We start from the raw sequence: 16,486 nt of genomic DNA on the forward strand, positions 1-16,486 counted from the left end.
ACCTCGTGTGCGAGGCTGGGGTTAATACAGTTAAAGGTGGTGCACAGGCCGCACCTGACGAGGTCAGGGATGAGCCGGTTGTTTGAGGGGGTGGAGAACGCTTGTGAGCAGTGTGGGAGGGGTCCGCCAACCATGTACATATGTTCTGGTCCTGCCCGAAGTTGGGAAAATTTTGGCAGTCATATTTCAACACCATGTTGGCGATTTAGCACTTGGATTTGGAGTCCAGTCCCCTGGGAGCCATATTTGGAGTGTCGGACTTACCAGAGCTGCAGATGGGAGTGGGAGCAGATGTTTAGCCTTTGCCTTGCTGATTGCTCCACCCAGTGCCTCAGTGTGGCTTGGGGATCTGCTGCGGTTCCTGTATTTGGAACCTGTAAATTTACCTTGAGGGGGAAGGTTGAGAGGTTCTACGAGAGATGTGGTCTATTTATTCTTCATTTTGAAGAGTTGGTTACTGTCATCTGTTGGGGATGAGGGCGCTATTCTTTAAGTTATTGGGTTGCTAGTTGGTAGAGTAGGGGGGCAGGTTGTTGTTCTTGTTATTTTGCTTTATGTATAAAATGTTAAAAACCAAATAAAAATATTAAACCAGTTAATTATAGAAAATGAGAACAAACAAAGTTAATTTGGGCCAATGCACTTGTTCCTTCTAGATTTCTCGAACCCCAATCTAGTTGTGAGTTAGCATTTACACTGCTTTCTTCAATGGCCTATTTTGGTGATCACAAGCCAATCATATTGCAAGGCTGCCCTGGATAGTTTCAGTTTTCTAAGCTGCATCCTTTGCTATTTTAATCGTTTAGGATAATGAACCATTTGAGTCAGCTTTAAAAATCCTGTTTATTCCCATTATTTTTCCTCTCCATTTGTTGATTTCATTCTAGAGGCAACTGATGTACTCATGTTGTTCCAAAGTCTGGATATTAATGTAATGAATTTTCAAACACAATTTTCAAGGAAAACTAGCGCCAAGTTATGTAATTTCAAAACATGAAATCGATTTACAAAATAACATGCATCCTGAATTTTCTCCCCCTGCAGATCACATGCGCATTATGTGAGACTAGCCACTTGGTGTTGGTGAGAACAAATTTATATCAAAGTTTTCAAAGTCCAAAATCAAATGAAAATCAATCGGACAGAAAGAGAAAAGGTTTCTTTTTCCCCCTCAAATCTTAACCTTCAAAACAATACTCCAAAATCTGTGGTAGAAGTACCCACATACTTTAATTTTCCCCCTCATCTCAACAAGACAAACAGAAATCACAAAATGTTACCTCCCTCTGCATCTAAAAGTATAGACTCAAATCTTGCAAGCATCAAAAATTGCCATGATATCAGGCAATCCTGTATCTGAACATCGTGGATGATAAAGGTTGCACTCTCAGGGCACCTATTTGGAAAAGCTGCAGCATAGTGCCAAGTTCAGAGCAATATGAAATAACACAAGGTCTGCCAGAAAGCCTGAATGCAGTGTTGCGCCACCTTTCAGCCTGTGCTATTTCAGAACTCAATGATATGGTTAAAGAGTCTGCTCGATATGGGTCACCGAATTACTTCCATCACTTAAAATTAGGTAGCCAAAGTTTCATTAGATTTTTCATCCATTCTCAGGAATTGAATAGCTCAGACTGCATTTGCCTTTAAGTGAAAATGTTGTTAAGTATTATTCCAAACATATTTATATGTCCTCATTTTCTACCATCTGCAAGTTCCCCTCCAAGCCACAAACCATCCTGACTTGGAACTGTATTGCGGTTCCTTTGTTGTCACTGAGTTAAAATCCTGCAAGTCCCTCTCCAACAATACTGTGGGTATAGCTACACCACATTGACTACAGCGGTTCAAGGTGCTTCACTGCCACCTTCTCAAGGGCAATTAGAGATGGGCAAGAAACACTGATCTAGTCAGTGAGGACCTCATCCCATAAGGAATTAATTTTAAAAATCATACTGTCTCAGAACAAGCTGAAACAGAGAGCTTGAGCACTGATTAAAAGAGACATGTTGCCAAAACGTTTTGCCTTGCCCTCATTAGGACGAATGCAAGAAATAAAAACCTCTCAATCGCACTGCAGAAAAGTGGAACCAACCTGCCACCAATTGAGGTCCTCTCGATTCACAACTTGAAGGATGTCTCCTCTGGAAAACTTCAATCCTGCCTCTTTGCAGGGGATTAAGCTGTCATTGGCTGGATTGTAATCAAAATGACATTTCACAAACACCTGCAACAGATTAGAGCCTATTAGAAAACAGTTGTACTGAAAAGATTAGCATTACTGAAAGTTGGTAAGTGACCAGGTCTGGATGGAACACATCCTAGATTTCTCAAAGAAGCAACTGTGGAAATAACAGATTTTGGTCACAATCATTCAAAGCTCATTGGACACAGTAATTGGGCACAGTTATAGTGCTAGAGGTTTAGAGGGGTTGTTACTGTTATATCACTACTCAAAAAAAAGGGAAAGAGGGATTAATATTTCTTCCGCCCTAACCAAGAAATGTTTAAATCAGAGACGCACACTGAACTCCATGTCGTGTACAACCTGTTCCATGCAAGAACTCCATGTCGCCACTTGTGCTTGTGAGTAACAGCGAAAGTGCAGACTCTACAGTTAGGACAGGTATTTCTACCAGGTTGGTATTGGTACCAACAACATGGGTAGAAAGAGGGAGGTGGCCCTGCAGGTAGATTTAAGGGAGATGAGGAAAGAAACTAGCATGCTGGACCTTAAAAAGGTGGTGAATTGTCAGATTACTCACTGGCACACTGCACCTAGAGAAATAGAGGGTGGAGCAGATGAATGTGTGGCTAGAAAGATTAGGCAGGCAGGAGGGTTTGTAGGTTTATGGAACACAGGGTGTAGTTCTGGAAGAGGTGGAACTTGTACCGGCCGGTTGGGTTGTACCTCATGTGGCAATTTGCTACTGCTGTTGGGAAAGTAACAATAAATAACTTGGCAGAGGTTGGGAACCAGGGTGCAGCATTAGAAAAGGAGAAACACAATGTAAAATGGACTCGGAGACACAGAAAGGCAAGACTAAGAAGTAATACAAATAAGAAACGACAGAGGAACCATCACATTACTCAGTGTATTGTAGAGACCACCATTCAACAGGGCAAGATATAGAGGAGCAAATTTACAAGGAAATTACAGAGTGATGCAAAAACCATATAGAGTAGTGATATTGGGGACTTCAATTCAAATACAAACTGGCAAAGTAATAGTATTAGGTAGAGAGGTCAAAAGGGGCTTTTGAAATGTGTCCAGAAGAATTTTCTACAAGAGTATGGGCTACATTTAAGGGGCAATGTGACCCCGTCTTCCTGCTGAAAAGTGAATGGGAGCCTGCCCATTAATGCTGGGGACAACGTTAACTGCTTCAAGGCGAGACGTCCACCCCCTTGGGATGGTCCTGCCTTCGAGAGCTGTCCACTAATCAGGTGACCAGCAGCTCTGTGGTCCCTGCAGTGCCAGCCGGACGTGGTGGCCACTGCTGGGTCGAAAGACAGCCCCATCATATAGAGGAGCCAGGCAAGTCCGAGGTCAGGGGTCTCAGTCAGGAGAGCTGGGGTCAGGTTCAAGCGTCCTGGGGAGGATTAAAGATGGGAGGGACACCTCCAAGGGTCAGGGGGACCCACCAAAGAATATTGCCCCCGGCCCCCACCCAGCTAAAAGTGCCAGGTTTCCTGCATGGCATAGGCCGATCTTGCGGTGGGTAAAATACCAGCAGGGGTGGAATCGGACCCTTAAGTGACCATCGATGAGCCGAATTGCCTAATTCTGCTTTGTATCTTATTAACATGTCACGTAAAGGCCTGAATAGGGGCACGGGCAGGCTGCCTTACGCATTCAGTCGCAGTAAAATTTCAGACAAATCGAGAGCAGGCAGGTAAACAGCAGAAAGTTCATCCACTAGATTTTGTGTGACACGATCCCACAACTGCCTTCAATTCCCCCAATGAAGAAGGCCTTGCTACATTTAGTTCTGGGACTGTGGCGAACCAAGTGGATCAAGTATCAGGAGGAGAATATCCAGGGACTAGTGATCATAGCATCATACTTTTTAGGTTAGCTGTGGCAATAGTTGGTTGGTAGAATGAGCAGACAGATGGCAGGTGACGTTTGTTGAAGTGTGAAGTGATACATTTTGGAAGAAAGAATGAGACATTTTTTAAAAGATGAAAAACCTAAAGGGAGTGCAGCACAAAAGAGAGACTTGGGGTTACGTACATACATTGAAGTTGGCAGGGCAGGTTGAAAAAACATACAGGACCCTAGGCTTCAGGAACAGAGGCACAGGATACAAAAGTAAGTTATGGGGAAACGTTACAAAACATATTTCAACCTGGACTGGAACAGTGTTTCCAATCTTGGGCACCATTCAGTATATGAATTTGAAGGCCTTAGAGAAGATGCAGAAAAGTTTCACAAGAATGTCTCCAGGAGTGAGGGAGTTCAGTTTTACGGTAGACGGAGGAGTTGGGCTTGTTCTTTTTTCAATATAAACTTAGAGTACCCAATTCTTTTTTCCAATTAGGGGCCAATTTAGCACCAATTCACCTATGCGGCACATCTTTTTGGGTTGTGGGGGTGAGACCCATGCAGACCCAGGGAGAATGTGCAAATTCTACACACAACCTGGTTTCTAAGACTTCTTAGTGTGCCCACCTCAGTCCAATGCCGGCATCTCCACATCATGTCCACACAGATACTTGGGGCCGGGATCGAACCAGGGTCCTCAGCGGGGTGAGGCAGCAGATCTAACCATTGCGCCACTGTGCTGCCCCAACTGGGCTTGTTCTCAAGTGAAAAAGAGGTTGCGGGGAGAGATGAGAAATGGTGTTCAAAATCATGAGGGATCTAGACAGAATAGATAAGAGAGAAACCATTCCTGGTGCCACACGGATTGAGAACCAAAGGACACCATATAAGGTGAATGGCAAAAAAGAGCCAACATGAGGGAAAACTTTTTTTTTGCACCTGGAAGAGTGTGGTGGAGGAAGATTCAATTTTGACTCTCTAAAGGGTCTTGGATAAGCAACTCACAAGAAAATTAGAAGGGTCACGAGGGAATGTCAGGCGAGTGGGATCAGCAGGTCACCCTTGCTGCAACCATTCTATGATTCAATTATAGATAGATTTTGCCATCTTCCAATTTGACCACAATATCTGAATTGTATATATTATATCTCAATCTCATCAGCGGCTGTGATTCATTAAGTATAGCAGAAACACAATTAAATAAGATTAATTAATTATTAATTCAGTCGTTCAACACCGTAATTATACATTCTGATGTTAGAAACCAGAATCCCAGAGTTAACTGACAATCACAGTCGAGACGTCTATTGAATGTTATTTCAATACTGCTCAAGTCAGAGCCCCATCACGTGCTGCTAAAGGGTGCCACCTGATGACACAAAGTACATTCTCAAAACGGTACATGTAGGGAAATAAAACAATCAGTCTTGCTGTCAAAGAATGGCGAAAGATCAAACAGCACAGCATTACAGCAATAAAAAAATGCTAGGTTTATTTAAATTACGGTGCACTAAAGGAGAGCATGTCAGCTAACAGCCTAAGCCAAGTATGCCTCACCTTTTGAAATCAGGAGCAGGATCAATGTCACACCATTAAGTTATTGATTAAGTTATTGAGTCAGGCAGAATTATGACATACAATTCTCAATCCAATTTGTTTCTCATGGAATACCTGGACTACAGCTTTTTACTTACTGTTCCAACAATAATCACAAGTCTACACAGCCTACCACCCCCACCTGACAATTTTCTATGCTCTCTTTTTCTCAGTCTTCTGTGTACCTCAGTTACCATACCAGGGAAGATAGTTTCAAGGGTTAGATGGTCAGGTTAGAGGCAGCAGTAAAGGCAGTTCTCGGGCTTGGTGGCAAGTGTTGTTAAACATGCTACATGGAGTAAGGCAAATTGGTCAGTCTCCAATCATTAGCTTAGACAAAATGTCAACAAGCCATTGAACTCTTAGGGGTGTGGGACAAAATTGCAGGAACCGTTCTCGTCAGCTTGTTTTCATCAAGCATCACCAGCAAAGATCAGGCTCATTTTTCTTTCCTCAGCTTTAAGAGGCTGGGGCCATGGCCCACCCTGGCAACTAACTAAGATAATATAATTCAGGCAAGACCTGGAATTGCAAATGTAAACAACCTCATCTATAAAGTATATATATATATATTGGTACATTATTCCATAAACCATCATGATTTTGGTAACTTTACAATTTTAGGGACCACTCTTAAAGGTTAGAGTTTTCTGGTTTAAGATTCTAGCTCTTCTCTCCAAGCTATCTTGGTAGTTTGGTTCTCATGTTCCATGCAATTTTTAAATCTAGCACCAACCCAACAATACATCCTCACACATTGACCTGGTACATTAAAAGACAGTAGAAGTAGAGAGGGTTTTAAACGAAACAAAGTGTGTGAGGGATCAACTTTGGGTAGATGTGGCAAATGATGGGGTAGACAAGGTAGGAGGGAAAAATAGTAATGAGGGTCAGAGAACGGCAGGAAGGGACAGAGAGAAAAAAAATCTAAGAATAGCCCAACAGTCAATACTAGATGTTACAAAGATAACAAAAGGACAAAACTAAAGGTTCTATATCTGAATGCTCATAGCATTCATAGCAAACTAAATTAATTGAAAGCACACATTGAAGTAAATAAATATGATCTGATGGCCATTATGGAGACGTTGCTACAGGATGGAGGGTAGTACTGTTAATCAAGCATGGCATTGGTGCAATAGTTAAGAGATTATGTTGGTAAGTAGATCAGGAAGTAGAATTAGTTTGGATGAAGGAATAGTAGTGGGAGTGGTCTAGAGGCCTCCCAATAGTAGCCACATGTAGGACAAAGTATACAAGAAATATTGGATGCTTGTGATAAAGGGATGGCAATAATCATGGGTGATTCTAATCTACATATAAATTGGAAAAATGAGATTGGCGAGAGTAGCCTGGATGAGGAGTTCAATACTTTCAGACAGTTTCTTTGAGCAGTACTTTGGAACCAGAGAGCAAGATATATTAGACTTGGTACTGTGCAATGCGACAGGATGAATTAATTACCACAGAGCAAAGGCACCCTTAGGTAGCAATATGATTGAATTTTACATTCAGTTTGAATGGAAGGAGAGGGTCTATGACTAATATTTTAAACTTTAAAAAGGGCAATTACATGGGCATGAAAGTTGACCTAGCTGAAATGAACGGAGACACTAGACGAGAGGATAGATCAATAGAGAAGCAGTGGCAGACATTTAAGGGGCATTTCACAATACTCAGAATAAGTATATTGCTACTTTAAAGAAAACGTAAGGGGAGGACCCACAATCCGTGGTTACCTAAAGTTGTTAAGGAAAGCATTGAACTTGAGGAAAAAACATATAAGCGTTGAAAGATGCTTGGTCAGCATATAAAGAATGGCAGAGAATGACTAAAAGTTTAATCAGAGGAAATAAATTAAAGAATGAGAGAAAGCTAGCTAGAAACGTAATAACGATTGCAAAAGTTTCTATGGAAAAGAGTAAATAAAGTGAGTGTTGCTCCTAAACAGGAGTTAATGATAAATAATAAGGAAAAGGTGAATTAAATGAACAAATATTTTGCTTCGGTTTTCACTACAGAAGGTACAAAGAATATTTCAGCAATCACTGTAAAGCAGGAGGTGATAGGGAGAGGAACTTGATGAAACTAGGGAAGCAGTATTGAGCAAACCGATGGACCTGTGGGCTGACAAATCTCTGGGTCCTGATGGACTTCATCTTAGGTGGCAAATGAGAAAGTAGATGTGCTGATGTTGATTTTCCAAAATTCTCTAGAAGCAAAGGAGGGAGTAATCCGAAAACTAAACACCAGTTAACTTGACATTTGTCATGGAAAAGGTATTAGAATTGATCATTATGGAGGTTACAGCTGGGCACTTAGAACATTTCACAATAACCATGAAGGTAACCATGAAGAGTCAGGATGGTTCAATGAAAGGGAAATTATGTTTAACCTATTTAATGTAGTACTTTGACAGAGTAACACACACTGTGGATAAAGAGGAGTCTGTAGACATTCTGTACCTGGATTGCCACATGGGTTTTCAAAGGTTATTGCAGAAAATACAAGCTCATAGTCTCGGAGGTTATATATTAGCACGGACTGAAAATTTGTTGTCTGGCAGAAAATAGAGTTTATGCATAAATGGGTCTTTGTCTGACTGTCAGGAAGTGACTAGAATGGAGTTCTGCAGTGTGCTGTGCTGGGGCCCGATGGCAGGAAAAATAAAAGAGTATTGATTAAACAGCGTACAGCTGCAAAACTCCGAGGTACAGAGGGGTCTAGATGTTCTAGTACATGAATCATAAGTTAATATGCAGGTACAACAAGTAATTAGGAAGGCTAATGAAATACTATCCTTTATTACGAGGGGAATTGAACATAAAAGTAGGGATGTATGCAGTTTTGGTCCCCTTATTTAAGGAAGGATATAAATGCATTGGAGATGATTCAGAAGAGGGATACTAGATTGATACCTGGAATAAGCAGGTTGTTTTACAAGGAGACTTTGGACAGACTGGGTTTGTTTCCACTGGAGGTTAAAAGAGTGAGGAGCGACTTGATTAAAGAATCTAAGATCCTGAACAGTCTCGACAAGGTGGATGTGAAAAGTATGTTTTCTTAGAATTTAATTTTTACTTAAAATCCCTACAATGCAGACGGAGGCCATTTGGCCCATCAAGTCTGCACTGACCTTTCAAATGAGCACTCTACCTATGCCCATTCCCCCCCTATTCCCACAACCTAACCTGCACAGCCCTGGACACTAAGGGGCAATTTATTATGGCCAATCTACCTAACCAGCACATCGTTGGACTGAAAGAGGAAACCGGAGAACCCGGAGGAAACCCATGCAGACACAGGGAGAACATGCAAACAGCACACAAATTCACCTTCACCCAAGGCCAGAATTGAACCCGGGTTCCTGAAGCGGTGAAGCAGCATTGCTAACCATTGTGCCTTTATGCCTCCCCACTTGTGGACAGGCCCAGAATTCGGGCACTGTTTTAAAATCAGGAGTCAGACTTTTAGGACACAGAAAGGATGACATTTTTCGCTGAGGGTTGTGAAACTCTGGTAATATCTGCCTCAGAAGAGTGGTGGAGGCACAGTGATTGAATAATTTTATGGCAGGCAGATATGATTCTTGTTCGGCGAGGGACATCGGGGGGTAGATCGGGGGAATTGAAAACACAAACAGATGGACGATGATCTTACTGAATGACAGTGCAGGTTGGAGGGGCTAAATCACATATTTCTGCTCCATTTTATATGTTCGTATTAGAGATATGGCATGAGTGCAACCTGAATCTGGTGACAGGATCTGACCAGATACTATAAAGCAGAGCAAGACCCTCCAGGTGTATACGGTGGCTCTGCATGGTGTTAGTTTGGGCGATCAACCTTTTGTAAAGCTGCTAAAACTTCAAAACTGTGCAAATCTTGTGCCATGTCAGTGCATCATGAGATATTCCATGTGGCCATCTGCCTGCTTGCCATCCCAATCGCCAGTACTTTCCAACTGATTTCCTGACAATCAGAGCTCAAAGCAATTTCAACTCTTCAGTCGTTAAATAATCCATCGATAATTTGAAGACACACTTTAAATATTGATTTAATGGATTATCTATTATGGATTTTATTATAATGAAGAGTAATTATGTAGCTATTCAGATAGTCAATATTAAATAGCAATAGGATAATAGAAAGAACAACAGATTCTAGGATCAAACATATAACATGATGCTCAACAGAAAAATGCCTTTTCGGAAGATGTAAATGTTCAATGAAGTACAAGTTCTACTGATCCGAGGCAATTAGTTTAATTGTTATAGAATAAACTATTATGTTAAATACTTCCTAATCTGCACCTCTGCAATATCTCTTACCTGCAGGGGCATAGGAGTATCTCTGTAGCTGGGCAAGATCTTAAATGTGATGCCTCCACTGCAATCCTTTAATATTTCTTGCAGTACTTTTGGGTCAGACCCCACTTCTCGGCCATTTACTTCTTTAATTATATCGCCTGCATGGAGAAGACCTTGACGGTCAATCATACCTCCGTGGAGTATCCTTGCAATTACCAGTTCATTATTCTCCACCCGAAAGGTAACACCCTATTAAAAATAAATGAAATAATTAAAGCTCATTTGATGTTTATGCTTCCCCAACAAAATCAGAAGAAATGCAACCATTTAGCAATTGGGGTCAAGTGTGAAAAACAGTTAAGAAAATGTATCACTGCAAACAAGAAAATAGTAAACATTTCCCTTTCTCCTATTGCTGTGAGGTGAAGTTGCCTTATTTAAGAGTTTTGCTCATGTCAACGCAGGTTCTTTTACCAAGCACCTTAAAATTCGGTGTCCTCTAGTTCCCAATCTCCCTGTCAATGGAAGCAATTTCTCCCGATCCAATATGCCAAGACCATTCTGAATTAAGTCCCTTCTCAACCTTTTTTTTCTCCAACGAGAAGCCCAGCTTCTCTAGTCTGTCAACATAACTGAAGTATTTCATCCCTGAAACCATTCTCCTAAATCTTTAATGCACCCCCTCTAATGCCTTTGCATCCTTCCTAAGGTTTGGTGCACAGAATTGGACACAATACTCTGGTTAAGACCAAGCCAGAGGTTTATAAAGGTTTTACCATAATTTCCTATTTCCCTGCTTTTGTACTCAATGCCTTGATTTATAAAGTCCAGTACCTGATATTACTTTTTTAAAATCACTTTCTCAAACTGCTCCGTCACCTCCAACAATCGATGCACATATACCCCCAGGTATCTCTATGCTCCTGCACCTCTTTTAGAATTGTATTTTACATTACCTCTTTCTTCTTCCTCCCCAAGTATATCAATTCACACCACCCTGCATTAAATTTCATCTGCCATGCATTGCTGCCTCACGGCGCCAAGGTCCCAGGTTCGATCCCAGCTCTGGGTCACTGTCCATGTGGAGTTTGGACATTCTCCCCGTCTTTGCGTGGGTTTCGCCCCCACAACCTAAAGATGTGCAGGGTAGGTGGATTGGCCGCGCTAAATTGCCCCTTAATTGGAAAAAACAAATTGGGCACTCTAATTTTTTTTTTAAAATCATCTGCCATGTCTATCCATTCCATCAACCCATGTCCTCCATATCAATATTTTCCTCATAGTTCACAAGTTTCTATATCTGCAAACTTTGAAATCATTTGTATTCTATTTTTAATACTTAGAAAACAATTTAGAAAGAGAAAAAGGAGGAATCCTTCTCCGTTCACAAAATGGTTCAAGGACTAGTCTCACACCAATTTTATGAAGCCAAGTTTCCCAAGCTATTCTCGGCTAAAACAATCCCTGTACGTTCACTTGTGTCAAACAAAATGAAGGGTACACATTGGTCCAAAAGCTAAACTACTCTGGAATGCCATCTCTATTATAGGGATGCCTGAAATGATCCTATCAATAAACAGTGAAAACCACACAGTCCTCTGCCCGAGTTGAATAAACTGATCTGAGCTGGAACAGTGGTAGGGACACTATAACTGACTTCTGCACTGATGTTATAGAGGGAAAAATCAACAATGGTTTCTGATTATGCAACATACCCAGCTGGAAATGTGCCAGCAATGAGTGACCATCACAGACAAGCCGAATCAAACAGCTAGATAACCGTGTAGTAGTTCACGTTTACATGGCAATTTGGCATGAGGTTTTACACAATTATTGGAACCTATAGAGCTTGAACCCAGCAAGATATTAGCAGAGGAAGAGAGAAAATAGTTAGAAAAAAACCCGAAAAAAATCTTCCATTCATCTTTTTTTTTTTAAATATTTTTTTCCATGTTCTATTTTAAGCTCATCCAATCCGGTTCGTATTACAACCCCTCAAGCTGTGCCCAAATGTTGCCCTAGTTCAGACCCACAAGTACTCAGGAATGGGGAGTTACCAGGTAGCAGTCCCAGGATTGATATGATCTAATGTGACTGATGATTACAGGAACTCTGCAACACTACAAACACAAGAATCCAAAATTATAAATAAGCAAATACTCAAGATACATCGATCACCAACTTTCAAATGAAACTAAATGCTTACCAAAGGCTCCATGGCCTTCTTTTGAATTCCTATCATGCGAACAGCATCTCCTGACGCTGTCTGGTTCCTCAAGATTTCATTTAGCAGGCTGGGGCTTGAGGGTGGCGTTTCATAACACTTCGATGCAACCAAATCATGAGCTTCCAAAAGTGACTGCAAACATTAAGAAAGAACCATTATTTCCGAAACATTGGTGCAGAATCTATTTAACAATTATCTATTTAGAATTCTATTTAGCAGGGCAGCACAAGTGGCTAGCACTGTGGCTTCACAGCGCCAGGGTCCCAGGTTCGATTCCCTGTTGGTTTACTGTCTGTGCGGAGTCTGCACGTTCTCCCCGTGTCTACGTGGGTTTTCTCTGGGTGCTCCGGTTTCCTCCCACAGTCCAAAGTCGTGCAGGTTAGGTGGATTGGCCATGCTAAATTGCCCTTCGTGTCCAAAAAGGTTAAGTGGGGTTATTGGGTTATGGGGATAGGGTAGAAGTGAGGGCTTAAGTGGGTCGGTGCAGACCTGATGGGCCAAATGGCCTCCTTCTGCACTGTATGTTCTATGCTACAGGGAGACTGTCACAAAATACAGGAAGATGTGAATGAAGGCGGAGAACAAGCATGCAACTGGCAACTTATTTTGAATACGGATAAGTATGAGATGGCCCATTTTGGTAGCAATATTAAGGCCACATACTTTTTGGGAAATAAGGGGAGATCTGGGTACTCAATAAACCAACTACTAAAAGCAGCAACATTGGCTCATGTGGCCATTAACAAACAGGCAAGGCAAGCACTGGGTTCATTTCTAAAGGGTCAGAATTGCAAAGCAGAGAAGTTGAAGTTCTGGCAAACTTGCACATAACCTTGATTAGACTACCCTTGGAGTACTATAAAGGGTCTCTTCTTCTCAGGTAGTCCTGCAGGTTAGAGGATGTCTTACTTCCACGCTGGTTTAATGAGCTCTGAAACAGCCGCTAAGTCCAATGTGCGATCTGCGGGCTCTGTCGCATGTGAGGCAGGAGATGCTTGAAGGTTTGACTAGATTGGTTGTTTGAGAGTTGGTGCTTTCTGTCTGATACCTTGATCTTGTCTCTAAATGTTCTTGATGAAGTCTTTGTGTGTTCGGTGCTTCCCGAATGAATCTTCTCTTTTTGATCAGTCAGAAGCCAGGGTCTTCCGTGCAGTTGATGGGGATGTTTCACCTCTTCAGGATACTTTGAGGACGTTCCTAATGTATTTCTGCTGTCCTCCTGGGAGTATCCTGTTCTGGGTACATCAGTCACTTTGGGAGTCTGGTGTCAGCCATATGAAGATTTGGACAACCTGCAGCAGACTAAAAGCACTGGAGAAGTACCACCAGTGGTGCCTTCACAATATCCGCCAAATCCAGCGGAGGGAAAGGCAGTCCAACAGCAGTATCCCCTCCCAAGCAACCGTTCTGCTAATCACTCAAAACCAACTCCGCCGGGCCACACATGTAGTTCATGTCAATTGCAAATCCTTAAATTGGGCTGCCCACATAAATTTGTGACAATCTTCCACCTACTCCATGATAACATACAAGCCATAATCCTCACTAATGGAACAACCGCAAACCCTATCTCAGTGAAGACCGAGACCAAGCAGGAATGTGTCATTGCACCAACTTTCCTCCATTTTCCTCACAGCAATGCTGTAACTCACGTCCTGCATATTATGGAGATAATCTACAGGACAGGCAAGAAACTGTTCAGCACAACCAATCAAAAAGCCAAAGCACACCAACCGTTTTATTAAAATTTAGAGTACCCAATTAGATATTTTTTCAATTAAGGGGCAATTTAGCGTGGTCAATCCGCCTATCTTGCACATCTTTGGGTTGTGGGGGCGAAACCCACGCAGACACAGGAAGAATGTGCAAACAGACAGTGACCAGGGCCGGGATTTGAACCCCGGTCCTCAGCGCCACAGGCAGCAATGCTAACCGCTGTGCAACCACTGGCGTGCTGCCCAGTGAAGCATGCCAACCTTAGCCATAGTGTTTCAGTATGTAACCGGCACTCGTGTGCGTACTCACTCAAAAACTGAGCTCCACGTCACTGTTGACTCCTTCTACAATGTATATGATTAAAATGGCCTTTGACTAAACACCTTGAAAACTAAGATCCTCGTCCAATCAGCTCCCACAGTATCCACCTCTCCCCGCGATTAAGAAAAACGGCGAGTTCCTGGAATATATTGATTATTTCCCCCATCTTAGGAGCCTCCTCTCAACTAAGGCGGATACAGATTTCGGAATTCGTCAGTTCCTGCAATGTGCCAGCTCAGCCTCGAATCAATGAAGAAAAAGTGTATTTGAGGACTAGGAAGGCAAATCTGAAAAGAAGGTTGCTGTTTACCAGGTAGCAGTGACCCCATGCTCCTATATCACTTCAGGGACTTGGACAACCTATAAAGGATATAGAGGCACTGGAGAACGTACAAAGGTTTTACTGGAGTTTACTGAAAAATTAGGTCGACCCAACAGGAAATTGTAAACATGCTACAGCTCTTCGCTCTAGAAAAGAGACAATTGGGAAGGGATGGAGGTCTTTTTTATGAAATTGTTTTAATAAGTTGAAAGCAGAGAGATGTTTCGACTTACGGGATATATCAGAACCAGGGCCCATATAAACAAGATTGTCACTAACAAGTCCAGGAGAAACTTCTTTACCCGGAATGTGTTCTAGAGATGTAGCCACATTCAAATTTAGTTGGCCAAGGCTTGCGAGTGCTCCCTGACCAATCAACACCGCACATGATTTGACCAAAAAGCTAGGCACTAGTTCTGATATATCCCGTAAGTCGAAATATCTTCTCTGCTTTCAACCTGTTAAACAATTTCATTAAAAAGACCTCAATCACTTCACAATCGTCTCTTTTCTTAAGCAAAGAGCTGCAGCATGTTTAAAAAGATCCAGCAGGCCTTGCACGGAGATCTGGGGTGGGATTCTCCAATAGTGGGGCTATGTCCCCACTCCAGCGTCAAAACGTGGGCGAATCACTCTGGACTTTCCTGAAGTAGGTCCAGAGTCATTCTCCTACCTGAAGGGTGCTAGCAGGGCCCCGGAGTAGTCCTGGCAGCTCCGGCTGCCAATATGGGGCCCTGCAATTCCGGTTGGGGGTCCGCACATACGCACGGCGGCGACTGCCCCGTGCGACATGACGGCCCCACACCTCGGACCGACACCAAAAAGATAGGCCCCACGAGATCGCGCGCGCCCGTGGATCGGTGGCCCCCGATCGATAGCCTGGACGTCTGTAAGGCCCCACCCAGTGAAGGATAAACCCCCCCCCCCCCGCGTCGACTGCGCGCGATTCGTGGCAATTCTCCGGGGACCTGAGAATCGCGAGAGCGGTGTCTCATCCGGATTTCGTAGTTAACACTCATTCTTCACCCCCGCGCCGATCGCGATTTCGGCGTGGAGGCTTGAAGAATCCTGCCCCGAATGTCAGAGGTGAAGATGCTCTACTATAAGCACATTGTATTTTGTGGCGGCAAGAAGTCAATCAACCCGGTGATGAGCATTGTCACAGGATGAAACCACTGATGAGCAAAGTTGTCAAATCTGGTTTGTAATACACTTGGGCCCTATTCTGATAAGGCTGTACACAAAAGGATTGAGAACCATGGGGAAACTGCAAAGAATACCACTAAAGAACGTGGATAGTGTTCAAAGCAGATGGATGATGCGTATTCCACTAATATACACCCATCTCACTCGAAAGGAACATCCAGCATGTCCCACTGAAGGTACAAATCCTAGAGCACAAGAATGATCGTTGCTACCCCTGCAGTCAACAAGAAGATGAACAAAGAGAAGAGAGAGGCAGTAGCTTGATCACCTGACTGACTACATTCAAACGACAGATTGACCACTTGTGAGATTGTCAGTAAAGGGAACTTTTAGCCACTGTATTGCAAGCTACTCATCCTTTGAATGGCAAGCTTCAAACAATAAATTGTGATTCTAGATGGTTTTTTAATTCAGTCGATTTGGTAATCGTGGAGGGAAGGAACTTGTAAAAGAACAGGACAAAGATTGACCTTAGAGAGTGGTAAGAATCTGGTACTCACCACACAAGCAGCAGCTGAGGTGAACAGTATGACTGCATTTAAAGGGAAGTTACATAAGAACATAAGGGGTAAAGGGAAATAAGAATATGTTGATGGGGGTCAGATGAAGAAGATGGGAAGACACTTGTGTAAAGTATAGACACCAAAATGGAACTGTTGGCCTGCCTTTGTGCTGTGAAATATCACATAACATTATGAATGTAATCAGACAAAAAGTGGGTGTCAAACCAAAGGAGAAAA

At 42.6% G+C, this 16,486-nt stretch overlaps 1 protein-coding gene across 7 annotated transcripts in view; it reads right to left on the reverse strand.

The window, feature by feature from the left end:
* Positions 1-16,486, reverse strand: part of LOC119966127 (MAGUK p55 subfamily member 6-like) — a 161,179-nt gene that overhangs the window by 21,576 nt on the left and 123,117 nt on the right. For all 7 annotated transcript variants that reach the window (XM_038797381.1, XM_038797383.1, XM_038797379.1 and 4 more), the window contains 3 exons: positions 12,161-12,313; positions 9,976-10,203; positions 2,096-2,227 (listed from right to left, as the gene is read on the reverse strand). In XM_038797381.1, coding sequence (XP_038653309.1) covers positions 2,096-2,227; positions 9,976-10,203; positions 12,161-12,313 — 513 coding nt within the window. The remainder of the gene's footprint in view (positions 1-2,095; positions 2,228-9,975; positions 10,204-12,160; positions 12,314-16,486) is intronic.

Source organism: Scyliorhinus canicula, chromosome 5, assembly GCF_902713615.1.
Source record: "Scyliorhinus canicula chromosome 5, sScyCan1.1, whole genome shotgun sequence".
Lineage (NCBI taxonomy): Eukaryota > Metazoa > Chordata > Chondrichthyes > Carcharhiniformes > Scyliorhinidae > Scyliorhinus > Scyliorhinus canicula.